The sequence below is a fragment of the Toxotes jaculatrix genome, chromosome 20, assembly GCF_017976425.1.
Source record: "Toxotes jaculatrix isolate fToxJac2 chromosome 20, fToxJac2.pri, whole genome shotgun sequence".
Classification (NCBI taxonomy): Eukaryota; Metazoa; Chordata; class Actinopteri; family Toxotidae; genus Toxotes; species Toxotes jaculatrix.
The window spans coordinates 934365-948062 of record NC_054413.1 but is presented as its reverse complement, the minus strand read 5'-3'; the positions used below and the strand labels follow the sequence as shown (position 1 = coordinate 948062).

The 13698-nt window shown below is 44.2% G+C and overlaps 2 protein-coding genes across 2 annotated transcripts in view; one reads left to right on the top strand and one right to left on the bottom strand.

Annotated features, from left to right (window-relative positions):
• The window catches only part of LOC121200363 (protein NLRC3-like), a 567821-nt gene that overhangs the window by 334000 nt on the left and 220123 nt on the right, over window positions 1-13698 (top strand). The gene's annotated exons all lie outside the window — the stretch shown is intronic.
• Window positions 5158-12732, bottom strand: LOC121200385 (coagulation factor XIII A chain-like). Its single transcript, XM_041065658.1, has 18 exons — window positions 12630-12732; window positions 12429-12490; window positions 12241-12349; window positions 11687-11863; window positions 10361-10609; window positions 10019-10137; window positions 9824-9931; window positions 9458-9632; window positions 8841-8979; window positions 8254-8357; window positions 8056-8144; window positions 7634-7787; window positions 7416-7525; window positions 7139-7304; window positions 6890-7044; window positions 6549-6685; window positions 6367-6472; window positions 5158-5853 (listed from the first exon to the last, which is right to left on the bottom strand). Exons 2-18 carry the CDS (start codon window positions 12480-12482, stop codon window positions 5818-5820), a joined length of 2187 nt encoding a protein of 728 aa, XP_040921592.1. The 5' UTR covers window positions 12483-12490; window positions 12630-12732; the 3' UTR covers window positions 5158-5817.

Genomic DNA, 13698 nt, shown 5'->3' with positions numbered 1-13698 from the left:
TGAGGGGAATAATTCAACACTTCTAAAGTGAAGTGATAGTTTGAAAAAGAGTGAGGCATTTCCATGGTAACACGATCACAGATTACAGCACAAACATTTTCCGCCACACAGTCGGACTGAAGAGCCAGATGTTTCCCTCCGGAGCTGGTAGAGACCAAAACCAGAGGTAAAAGAGAGGAAATCCTGGACTGAGATTCCTCAGGTCGACACGAGCACAACAGCAAACATTAAAGTACTACACCCATTGAGCGCTTTATTAGGAACACCTAAACACCTGCTTATTCATGTAGTTATCAGTTCATGTTCACATCAAACATCAGAGTGAAAACATGATCTCAATACCTCTGACTGTGGAGTGAAACTCAGAATGAGGCCAAAAACTAAAACCATCCAGTGCAGCAGCAGCTCTGAGGACAGAGAAACCTTGTTGATGAGCGAGGTCAGAGGTCAGACTGCTCAGAGCTAACAGGAAGGCTACGCTAACTCAGATAACATCTCTGAAACAGCATCTCAGAATGAACAACACATCCAACCTTCAGGTGGATGAACTACAACAGCAGAGACCACATCAGGGTCCAGTCCTGTCAGACAAGACAGGACTGATCTAAAACACATCCACACAACCACAGGACATGCACACACAGACACACACACACACAGAGCCAGAAAAGCCACTAATCCAATCACTGCTTTTCACCCTAACTGCCCACTTTTCAATTCAAATCACTGTATTGAGATTCAACGAGCCCATCCCCAACACACAACACATCAGGAGGCCTGATCACTCACAGATAATTCACCGACAACAACAACATGACCTCGTTACTTTTACTGAAAGGTGAAACTGTTCAAGTCCCGGCTGACTTCATTTTCTCAGGCAACAGACTCCAAGAAATATGAATGTCTGCTTTCAGGAGAGTCCAAAAGTAAATAGTTTTTAGTATAAAATGAAGTTCATCAGGTTTTAGCTGCAGCAGTGGACAGTGTCATTCAGTCCTGATGCATCTCAGCAGCTACTTTATTTTTTTGTCTTTTGCCCAAATCAACACAGCTTTTCTTCTTCTGATCAACTGGAAAGTTGGAGAATGTTTGATAATGTTTCTCTGTGCAGTAATAAAATCAGAGCTCAGTAAACACGTGTCCTGGTTCTGCTCGGTGTGCTGTCGATCAAAAAGTTAACGATAACTTTTCTGTGAAATCTGCAAACTGATAGATAGCTTCTCATATGCTCATCTCCAGCTGCAGTTTCTGGAAGTTTTATTTGACTTCATTTGAAAGCAGCATGTTCTGTAACTCTCCGAGATCTGTGATGCATCGAGGGGTAAAAAAGAAAAAAGCTCACCTCTCCTCCTGCATCCCGGCCTGAAAACCAGAGACGCAGAAGAGAGAGTGTGATGTTATTTATTGGACTGTAACCATGGAGCCGTTGCTGAGGAACGAACCATCGCCAACAAAAGGGTGGATTCATCCATTCATCCAGCGGGGAGGAGGAGGAGGAGGAGGAGGAGGAGGAGGAGGAGAGGCATCCCTAAACTCAGCCGACCAGAGTCTCCACCAGAAAGGAGAATCTGAGCCGGAGAGTTTCCCAACGCTGAGCGAGTTGACACAGTTGTTGTTGATGAAACTTTACACACTCCTCCTCCTCCTCGTCCTCCTCCTCCTCCTCCTGCTGCTCTTTCTTCATTGGAGCGTTGTCCGGACAGGCAGGCAGGCAGGCAGTCACATGAAGCCAACACCTGTCGGCAGTGTGGGGGATGACAAGCACATGCTGCTCTGTCTCACACTGTTTCCCAACCAGCTTCAAAAACACATGTGCTTGTTCGTCTCGTCTCCACGTTCACTTCATCACTGTTTGTCTGTTCTGTTTTAGCGGCAGGATAAATGTTTAAAAAGTAAAAAGATGTGGCTCAGACATGTGCTCTGAGGCAGAGGAGGGAGGAGGGAGGAGGGAGGATGGTGGTGTGGGGCAGAAGAGAGGGAGGGAGGAGGGGGAGAAAAACCGGTTTCCAATAGTGACGGATGATTTGTAGGTAACAGTTGTTTGCCTTGCAGCCTGAGGCCTGCCCCACTCAGCCAGAGAGAGTTTGGAGCATGCAGCTCAGACTGAGCCGAGCTGTTCACAGGGTTAACGACTCGCTTCAATCCTGACTCTTTACTTTGACTCAAATATTAAAACCCACTGAAGCTGAAATGTGTGATGTATGTTTTCTGTGTGACGCATGGTGGAGACGACGTGTTGCTGTGACAGCAGCAGTGTTCACACCCGTGGCTTAGCTGAAAAAAGTCAGAACAACAAAGTAAAAGTCCTGAAGTGCAGAGGAACATAAAGTCTCACAGTGAAACGTCTGCTGTGGCTGATCTCTGACCGCATCCCATCACTGACCCGGACTCATCGGTGCTTCAGCAGCTTGCTTTCTCCTGTAGCTGCTCCAGGTCGAACATCAGCAATTTGTTTTCACGCAAACACTGAAAATGCAAAAAAAAAACAAACATGTGAACGGATGTTCAGGACAGGTGGGAACACCTGAAGCTAACTTTACCTTCGTCATGTCCAGACTCCTGCCTTTCAAACACTTCCTTGATACAGTGTGTGTGTGTGTGTGTGTCAGACTGATGCAGTATCTGGACAGACCGGTTCTGTGATGCTGACATATTAGATACAGTTACCATGACGATGACTCACCTGTTGCTGTCGGGGGGAGGGGGTTGGGGGTGTCACCTTTTCACCTTTATTGTTAGAACTGACTTTTCAACAAAACTAAGCTTTAAAACTGAGAAAGTAATGTTTCAGTGTCGGAGCTTTAACTGTTTGAATATTTTTACCCTCAGAAGGTTTAAAGTTATTTTACAGTGAAGGAGATTTACTCTGAGAGAAACATCTGTAAACCGCCTCTGTCCTCGACCTGCTGAGCAGCAAACAGCAGGCAGACTGAGTCAGAGCAGCTGCTGAACATGGTGCAGCTGGTGGAGACCAAACACGGAGCTAAAAGACAGGGAGCACTGGACTGAGAGTCCCCAGGTGGACTGAGAGTCCCCAGGTGGACTGAGAGCCCTCAGGTGGACTCAGAGTCCACTCCAGATGAAGGATTGGGTTGATCTGTAGCTGCTGGACGTGGAAATCATCATTTGCTAATAGTGAAACCAGAACTTCTCTGTTCTGGTGCAGATGTAAGACACAGCTCTGCGCTGATCCATGTCTCCCCTCAGCTTTTTATACACCTGAAAAAATACAAAAGAAAGTGAAGGAGTTTGAAAACTTAACTACTCTAAGCCAGCGTTCATAACGATAATCAGTCACCGGAGACATCTCAGAGCAGACTGAGAACTTTTAGTTTTGATAATCTAAGAAAGTGAAGAGGACAGTTTTTACTCCTATTCCACCAAAATCAGCGCGATCAGCTCGTCCTCTGTCGTTCTTCATTTACTGTCTGAAAATGTCACCAACAGCAAAGAGAGAGAGAGAGAGAGAGAGAGAGAGAGAGAGCTGGAAACAGAAGCTCGCTCGGCCTTCACTGACACATAACAAAAGAGAAAAGTGTATCAGGATCATTGTCAACACGATCCCGTGTGCTGAGTGACATGTGAGTTACAGCAGAGTCTAATACGAACGGTGTGAATCCGCACGCTGTCGCCCTGTCAACACCCAAACAGCAGGAGTCTGATTTTAACCCGACACACTTTCATCACTTTATCAGCCTGTTTATTTATTTATTTATTTATTTATTTCCTGATGATTTCTAATAATCAGTGAGTTGTGTTCAGTTTATTTTTGATTTTCAGATTAAGTTCTATTAAATAAAATTTTGGTGGCGGTTTAAATTTTTCAGTTTAAACCGCCGTAAATATTTATTACTTTTTAATTCATCATTGGAAATTTGATTTTTCATTTACGCTGAATCATGTTATTGTTTATACACATTTGACACTTTGCAGGTTCAGCTCAGCTGCACGTCTCCAGATTGTGTGAGTATTTAGAAATAACTGGAAATAAACAAACTGAGAAGCGTTTACATGTTTCATCAGTGATTTGTAATTTCAGTTTCTTTGTAAAGGCTTTAACATCCGGCTCCTTTCTCTTTTTCTGACTTTTCTTTATTTAATCAGATAAAAATCTCGTAGAATTTAAAATGTATTTTTCAAAAAAAAAACAAAAACAAAACACAAACAAATAAACAAACAAAACGAAACCAAAAAAATCCTAAATAACTTTGTTGTTCTTCAGTTATAAAACTTATTCAAGAAAATTAAATGTACATTAAATATCAACAGTAAAAATTCAGATTTTCTCTTTATTTGATTTCATTTCCTTTTGTTGAGATTAAAATGCATGGTAACATCCACGCAGTCGGCTCAGGTGTGCAGGTTAAACCACTGACAGTCAAAGTAATTCAGCTCAGTGTCGTAGAAAAAGGCTGCCGGCGCCATCTAGTGGTAAACCAGTTTAACTGGTTATGTAACAAAGACACAAACAGCACAGAGGCCAGTGTTTGTCCAAAGGTCAGGTCTCCTCTGTCTGAGCACTGTGTGTGTGTGTGTGTGTGTGTGTGTGTGTGTGTGTGTGTGTGTGTGTGTGTGTGTGTGTGTGTGTGTGTGTGAGCTGACGCAGAGTAATCATCAAAATACAAGTAACTAAGTACATTTACTCCAGTCTTGTTCAGAAGTGTAAGTTTAAGTACTTGTACTATACTATTTATGAGACTTTCCATTCTCTGCTGCTTTATACCTCTACTCCACAACATTTATTATTTTTAATAACTTTTTACTTTAGTTTTGCTCCTTACTCAGGTTCTTCTTCCACCAAAGCTTATACCATACATACTATTTATTTTATTTATATATCTATTCTATATCTCTATCTTTAATCTTATGATGCTGTCAATATATCTATCTCTATTTTTTATATTTCAATAATATATCTGCTGCCTGTTGATCATATATATGATGATCGACAGGCAGCAGATTTCACACATTTCATGTCATCGATTGTAATGAATCTGAAAATAATGGTCAGTGACACCTTCAGTGGTTTTGAAGATGCTTTAATTGTTAGTAGAAAGGTTCAGCATTAATAACAACAGCTGGAAAAGAGACTGAAATTAAAAATGATTTTCCTCATGACACAGATTTTACATCCAGACTTTGTGTCATCAGCCTCCTCACTGTCAGCTCTGCCTGACTGTTGCCAGCTTTTATTGATTGAAAGGTGTTATGATTGATTAATGTTTCATATCAGCTCATTCTGTCAGACTGAGATCTGATGGAGGAGAGCCACTGTCACACTCAGCTGGGGTTTAAATGTGACATTTACTGTCTGAACACACAAAAGTCTGCTCTGCAAATTCTGCATTTCATTAACTTTCTCATTTAAAAATTAGAACAGTTAAATTGTTTTTTTTAATTGAAAACAGATTTAAACTGATTAAAAAAACACAACAAATCAATGATGGTGTTGGCTGGGAGTTAATTTAACATGTTTACATGTTTACACCACACTATAATGTAGCTGTGAACAGTCTTTATTAATATACTATAACTTGTCATATGTCTATTATTTATCATTTGCTGTTTCTTAAATTCTATATACTGCTTATCAAGGCTAAATGGGGGCTCCTGAGGTAAAGCTTATCTATTAACCTGACAGATTTATAGATTAGTAGTTTGGTCTCTCTGGTTTAATGTACGCTGATTACGACTGCAGAAGAGAAATCATTAAAAAAAGGAACTTGTGCTGTTCATTGGCTCTGCCCACTCAACCTAGGCTTCTGTGATTGGTGGAAATGATGAGGGGCGTGGTCACAATTCTATGACCCAGTCATCTCAGGCTGAGATGGTGACATCAGCAACTCCAGACACCTGAAAAAACACACCTGGATGTCAACAGGTGAACTAACAGACCAGTTCAGTGTAATTTGATCTGGACGCTAACGTGTTGAAATTTTATTTTAATATATTATTTTGTTGACATTGCAATGTAAACAAATACAAAAAACACATCAATGTAACAACAAACAAAAAATAGCATGCTAACGACTGTTAGCATGCAAAAACTAAACGTAACCATGATCACAGACAGCATGGGTAAATGTTAAGGTTCATCTGTGTTTGATGCTAAATGCTAACTGTTTTCCACTGAATGCTAGTATTAGTGCATGTCAGCATGCATTGTGGGATATTAACAAGTGATGTCAAGTGCATTAGCAGACACATTAACTTATTAAGCGGACGCACGTCTATGACAGCTGGCGATCCCAGCTGTGAACGTTTGAACCAAATTAGAGCAGAGGGAGACAGGGCCGGTTCCAACGACAGAAACACGTCAGTTCATCAGTTTAAAGTCAGGATCTTAACAGAGGAAACTGAGGTTACCTGACGCAGGTTGTTGCAGTCCATCACGGCTACGAGGCGCCGGGGTCCGTCCAGCCGAGGGACGAACGACTCCATCCAGGAGATCGAAGCCTGAGGATCAATGGCACTGAAACGCAGAATAATTAAAACATACAACGTAACATCAGTCAGCGTGTGATCAGAGGTGTGGATATGTGTGTTACCTGTAGTAACGTGTCCTGACGTTCATGAGTCCAGCTCCCTCCATGGCCAGGTAGGCGTTCTGCAGAGGGAAGCTGAAGGGGTTGGTGAAGGAAACGGTCACAAACATCTCCTGCTGCACCTGAGGCTGGCCGCTCACCTGCAAACACAGAAGGACAAAGTAGAAGAAGAACTGGTGCTATGATTAAATTTAAGTTTAAGTTAAATTAATTTTTCCAGCAGATAAAAAAACATAAAGCAAAATAAGACAAAATGTCACAGTCAATCAATGAAGAACCGATAACAGAACAAACAGAAGAAAACAAAATCTGGGAAACGTGTGTGTGTGTGTGTGAGCTTTTACCGTCAAGGTGAGACTTGGGGTCTGCAGGTCGATCACCTTGATGGCGCTCACTGATTGGTCGTCAGCCTGTCCAGTCACAACAAAGTGGAGGCAGAGCTGAGAGCCCAGGTGAGACATGTACTCCTGAGCTGTCGTCTTCAACACCACACGCTCCACTGCAACACACAAACACACACAAACACACACACCATCATTAGAACTGACTTTATTTCCACACAGGACTGTCAGGTGACTGCTGGAGTCGCTCACTCTGGTAGGCCGGCACAGTGACACTGAAGTCCTGGTCTTTGAAGTGATTGGCTGTGATTCCGGTGTAGAAGATGACCGACCCGGCCAGGTGAGCATGGACGGTTCTGGTGAGTTCACCCTGGTTCTGGAAATCCACTATCAGGTTCAAGTCCTGACCCAGCAAGCACTGGATGGATGGATGGATGAAAAGACAGATGGATGTAAAGACAGACAGACAGACGGGCGGTTAGACAGATGGATGTATGCACAGTTCAATACACTGTGTGACCTGTGTTACCTGGCCAGCACTGATGGTGACAGACAGTTGGGCGTCAGACAGCTCAGAGTGATCCCTCTCACAGCCGTATTCCTCCGCCCGAGACGCAGTCCTGCTGTCCTCTGCACTACCTGCAGACACACGTCAGGACAGCACAGGTGGGGCTCTAACATTACGTGCTTTATTCGTTTAGTTTGGTCTGGAAGTTGTGGCTGTGTGACCGTGTGTGTGTGTGTTACCTTCAGGATACTTGTAGTTGTGTGTGATGTCCAAAGGTGAAGTGCCACCTACAGCTTTGGTGTAAACAGCCTGTCCAACATGAGTCTTGTCCACCCTGAATGGAGTCAGAGTCCCGTAACGATCCCGCTTCAGGAAGATCACATCACTGTTCACCTGGACGGACGGAAAACGGTCGTTAGGACAGTTTATCACGCTGAAGCTAAAGTTTAAAGCAAGTGAAGCTGTTATAAGAAAACACAGTGAGTGGTGTTTTCAGGGTAACTGTTCCCTCTGAGCTCAGTTTATTATGAAAACTACATAATAAGGAACAGATTCAAAGCTAAGATACAACATGGATGTAAATACACAGTGAGATCTAAGGAATAACTTCGCACTTTGTTGCCATGAAAGAGTTTGTTCTTCAAAAAATGTTGAAACTAACCTCAGCAAAGACGAATCCAGAGTCGAACGGGTGGCACAGCAGACCTTCCTTAATGGCAGTGACTGAGGCTGGACCACAGCGAAAATGTCCTGTAAACCAAACACAGACACATGTTTTCACCCGTTTGTCCACCTGTTTTATCGATCTGTCCGTCTGTCTGTCTGTCTGTCTGTCTGTCTGTCTGTCTGTCTGCCTCACCGTCACTGGTCTCCTGGGGCGTGGAGTCCACCACCTGCCATCCTCCGAGGCCCGGCGGCAGGTCAGGACGCACCATGAACACCTCGTTCCAGCAGTGGTAGTTCCTACAGCATGAGACAGAAAAACATCGGCTCTGGTTTTCTCAATGAGCTCAGTGACCAATGAGCTTCCACTCTGCAGAGCTCCTACTTTTGATGGTCGGTTTCCACTAAGACGTAGAATTTAAAATGGAGGTTACACATTTCTAAGACATAGTTTTTCTTTCTCTTCCACAAACGTCTCCATGGTCTGGATGTGAAAGTGCTGCATGAAGAAAGTAACATGGATTTGTGGCTTTTATTTTCTGTAAACTGACAGAAAAGACGTCTAGCTGTCTGATTGTTGAAGTTTTGTAGATGTTAACCTTTATTTTACATTTGATGACTAGAATTTCTACATGTGACAGATTTCTTGAAGACAGCACTTAGAATAGCCTCTACATGTTATGTCTTCAGCAATGAGCTGAGGTCTTGACATTAAAACCGTTTTCGGTTTAAATTCTAACTTTGGATGGGAAAGTAAAGGAAGTCCTGATGGCCTGGACCAACCAGATGGAGTCCCTGGTGTGCCGTCTGTCTGGTGTCCCATCAGGCTTGAAGATGAGGTCGGTCTTCAGGTTGCCCGTGTTGTCGTGAGCTGAGGAGAAGTTGGTGATGACCCTCGCGGGGATGCCGAGGCAACGTAGGACTGCAGAGATGCGAAATATTTCAACGCCACATTAACAGCAGCAGAGGTTTCCTGCTCCGTCCCCTCAGACCATACTCACATTGTTGTTATGGCTTTAATGTGTTTAGCTAAGTCATAAGTACATTTATTCAAGCACTGTATTCAGGTACAACTTTGAGATTCTTTACCTTTTTTTCCATTTCCACTGATTGTTCCTTCTTCTCTACAGGGAAATGTACTTTTCACTCCACTACACTATCTATTCTATTCTGTTTCTGACTAAATTTTACACAAAATAACATAAGTCTGTTTGAAATGTGTTTTTATTTGGTCCTTTTGCTACAGTTTGTGGTCATTATGTCTTTCTGGACATTTTGTGTGTCTCTGTGCTTGTTTTGTATGCCCATCCATCCGCTCACCTGAGACTGAAGTTATGCGAAAACCCCAACACAACACCAGCATTTTAAAAGTGTATCATGGAAACAGTTTGTGCTCTTACAGGTGTTAAAGACTCCAGCGAACACCCAACACTGGCCGAAGCAGACAGGGACTCCGGTGTTGACGTACTGCAGCAGGATCTTGACGCTGCCTGTCCAAGATGTCGGGGCTTTGCCCATGGAGTAGTCGTCGCTCCAGTTCCCCACCAACACACCGTTATCGTCCTGAGAGTTAATCTGAGGGAAGAGGGAGGTCAAAGGTCAGTGAGCAAAGGAAAGAAAACTGGAGAGACGAGTTTCTCCTCCTGTGTCCTGTTTGTGGACATCTCAGACCCGATCAGCTCATCGAGCTCAGTTCCACAGCCCCGAGCTCTGTAAGGGCCGACCGGACAGAGCCCACCAGGTGTTTTCCTGCTCGCTGTCCTCACCATGGCAGATCCCTTCCTGACCACTTTGATGGCGTTGCCTCGGTTGTAAATCGGCATCTGAGACGCGTCCAGGATGTAAATACAGGCGTCCAGAATGCCACGCTCAAACTGCAGAGAGAGAGCACATTCACTTTAACTTCATGCTTCACCTTTCGTACACAATGTGTGTGTGTGTGTGTGTTCATTTGTGTGTACCTGTCCATACATCCAGCTGCGTTGTGACACAGCTCCGACTGAGCCCTGATAGATCACGCCACTGTCGTTCAGGACGTACTCCCTCCGCTCTGCGTCATTAGGGAGAAACACGGCGTCTTCTGCAGAGACAAAAGCAGACTTAACATTTAGCTGAACGTTTTCTGAAATCAATATACTTTCCTCATATTGTGGGTAAATTTGTATTTGTAGTTACAGTTACGTTTAAATCAGTGTACCACATCAGAAGTTATGATGCCTCAGTGTCGCCTGAGAGACGAAACCCAGGGCAAATGAATGAATTCTCTCTGAGAGGCAGTGAAATGTCAGTACAGGTGTTCGTACCTGGACACCAGGCGTTGAAGAGCAGGTACATGTCGGTACTGGCGTCCCTCTTGGTCCTCTGGAGGCCGCTGTCCGTCACAATGGCCACGTAAGTACGAAACTTCCCCACGATGGCGTCCGCCGTCGGGGTGATGCCCAGCACCAGAGATTCTCCCTGAGTCTCCAGGATCTGACCCGACCAGGAGCCGCCACCACGGGACCCGAACGTCACCACCACCAGGGAGCCCTTACTGGGAGAAGGGTTGGCGCCTGAAGGAAGAGAAGGAGGAGGATTAGTGATGGAGAGGAGAGAGGAAACAAGGAGAGGAAACAAGGTGAGAGGAGAGGAGGCATAGAAAGAAGAAGGAAAAGGAAGGAGAAGATGAAGGAGGCATACAAAGCTGAAGGGAAAGGGCACGAATGAGTAAAGAAAGAAAGGAAGCAAAGAGGAGAGGAGGGAGGAGAGGAGGGGCTGGAACTCAAACAGAAGACGACAAAGTAATGAATTGATATATCAAACTGCTGCACTGATGCTTAACGAGCTTCTAATTAACTCCCACAGCACAGAGACTGTATCACAACAGAGTGGCTCCGTTACAAACCAGCATCTGACACAAACATCTGGAAACTAACCACAAAAACATGGTGTCATGTAAATCAGCCGGAGGCGTTTCACCAAATGATTTCTGATCAATAATCTGTCAAACGTACGGGTAGGAACGGAATATCCCTGGAAACTTTCCAGAACTTTGCTGGAATTTTACGTGTAAATTATGAGGATATTATCCAGAAAGGCCGACGCAGTTTGGTCCTGATTACAACGGAATATTCGTTCGTTATATTCGAGATTTTATGGAAAAACTATTAACTTCTGTTGTAGGCAAGTGAAAAATATTCACCAGCTGAGCTCAGTGGATACTGAGGAGCTCTAACGTTGAGCCCGAGACGTCTAGTGTGTGTCTAATGTGTGTCTAATGTGTGTCTTCTAACGACAGAGCCGGGGGGAGTGTGTGTACTAATTAACCAGCCAAATGAACGTGAGGCTGCCTAATGAACTGACAGCCGTCTAATTGTTCGGTCGTCTCTTCATCAGCTAATTGGTTAATGAGGGAGCAGTTTAACAGTCTCAGGTGGGTCGACCCGTGGCCACTGAGCATGCTCTGTGACAGTGTGTGTGTGTGTCTGTGTGTGTGTGTGTGTGTGGGGGGGGGCATTGTCTGGGAAAATGTGTTTGTAATGAAATAAAATAATAAATAATAAGATATATGTATATACATATCTAAATCATATCCATATATGATTGACAGGATCCCAGTCCAACCATCACCAGCCGAGGGTGAAACTCACCAATCAGGAACTCCAGCTGGAAGTCGTCTCCCGGGGTCAGCGGGCGGCTGAACGTGACCCTCACGAGGAACTCCAGACCACGTCGGACCACCAGGTTCTGGATGTCGTAGGCGGAGGTGAAGTGGTTCGGTTTGTTGATCTGCTGACACATGTCGACGTTCTGCACCACCAGAGACGCTGGGAGGGCGGATTAAAGGGAGAGTACGCCACGTTGTCATGCACAGCTTGTTTGTTGACGCTCAGTTTTCCCGCCATGTTCCCTTTAGATTTTACTGCTCTCTGCCTTTGTGGGGCAGAATTAACATCCTAATAATATCATGAACTAATCACGACCTGGACCTGGATGAGCAGCAGCAAATGGATGAATGGATTAATCAATGAAAAATAACAGATCTGCAGCTGCAATGATCAAAGTCGATTCATTTTCTTATAATCAAACAGTCATCTCTGACACGACAAAAGGGGACTGACACTTTATCAACATGAGCTTTATAGAAGGGAGGGGCTACCAGCAGCCTGTAAAATGTCAGAGACTTCCATTAAATGGATGTTACCTCCATCAGGTGGATATGCTCTGGGCGTGGCCTCTGAGTCAGCACCTTCATCAAAAAGTTCAAATTCTGGAAAATCATCCTCCTCGGTCGTGAGGTTGGACGTCGGAACCTAAACGTCAGAAAAATAATCAGAACATAAAGAACGAAAGGAAAATAATCGATTGATAATCAAAGTAAATGTTTGTTACCGGCTCAGAGTAGCGCCCCCTGTAGGTGTTTGTTCCGCTGGTTGGACGAGACATGATGGTCACTGGACAGAAAGAGAGAGACACACACATGAAACGATGGAAAAATGAAAAAATATATAATAATATAATAAAAAAAAAGAACAATGTCAAATGTGCGTTTAAAAAAAAAAAAGACAAATGTTCAGAGTGAGTGAGTCTCACCGCTCAGATGGAGGGAAGGTCGTCTGTCGAGTCTCTGATGATCAGATCAGATGATCAGATCCACCTCAGCATCAGTTTATATACACACACTGCTTCCTCTTTTCACACACACACACACACACACACACACACACACACACACACACACACACACACACACACACACACACACAGTTTTATTTGTTTTAGCCAGTTCATTGGAGAAACAGAAATGGCTGACTAATTAAACTGGTTGTGTGTGTGTGTGTGTGTGTGTGTGTGTGTGTGTGGTGTGCAGGTGACCTCGACCCAAACAAAGCGACCTCTGACCTCTGTCACCTGTGTGACAGATGCATCAAAGTGCAGCTGTCAGAGGGAAGTGTTGTGTATTTGACTCGACCGTGTAGATTTAAAATTCAGTTCAAAACATTATGTTTGATGAACTGTTTCACATAATAAAGACGACGATGGTTCAGACCCTCGGTGATAACAGGTTTTCAGAGATCTTCTTAAAACCTGCTGAGGCTGTGGAAAGTTGAAAACACCAGAAAGTTGTGTAGTTTCATATTTTTGTGTGAAAATCTGTTTCCTCTGCAGGAACTTCCTCTGACCTCGACCGGGTCATCCTGACACGCTGCAGCTGATTGGCCAGATGTTCAGCTTCCTGTTTGCAGACTGACATCTCTGTTCTGCTCTGAACTCAACAACAAACTGTCTGAGGCGTCAGGGTGAAACAGATCCGTCCTGAGTCCACGTCCAGAGTCCACATCCAGAGTCCTGCCTGTGGTTCAGGTCAAATGTCAAATGTAAACAAACAGTCTGAAGTCACTGTGAACGTTTTGTCTGTTCAACCAGGTCAGGATCTTTCTCACCAGGTTCACTCCATCACCTGAGTTTTTACGGTTCAGCCGAAAGTATGAACCTCATCGTGATGGAGGAAAGATCAGGAGGATTCATCATCTGGGGGACGTGAATGTGAGGTGAGAAATTTCTGTCTGGACCTAAAACGGTGCAGGACAGATCACGAGCATTAGCACGTTAGCTCCCGCAGAGCCCTCAGCTCCTGTCAGGGATCTCAGGCAAAAATAAA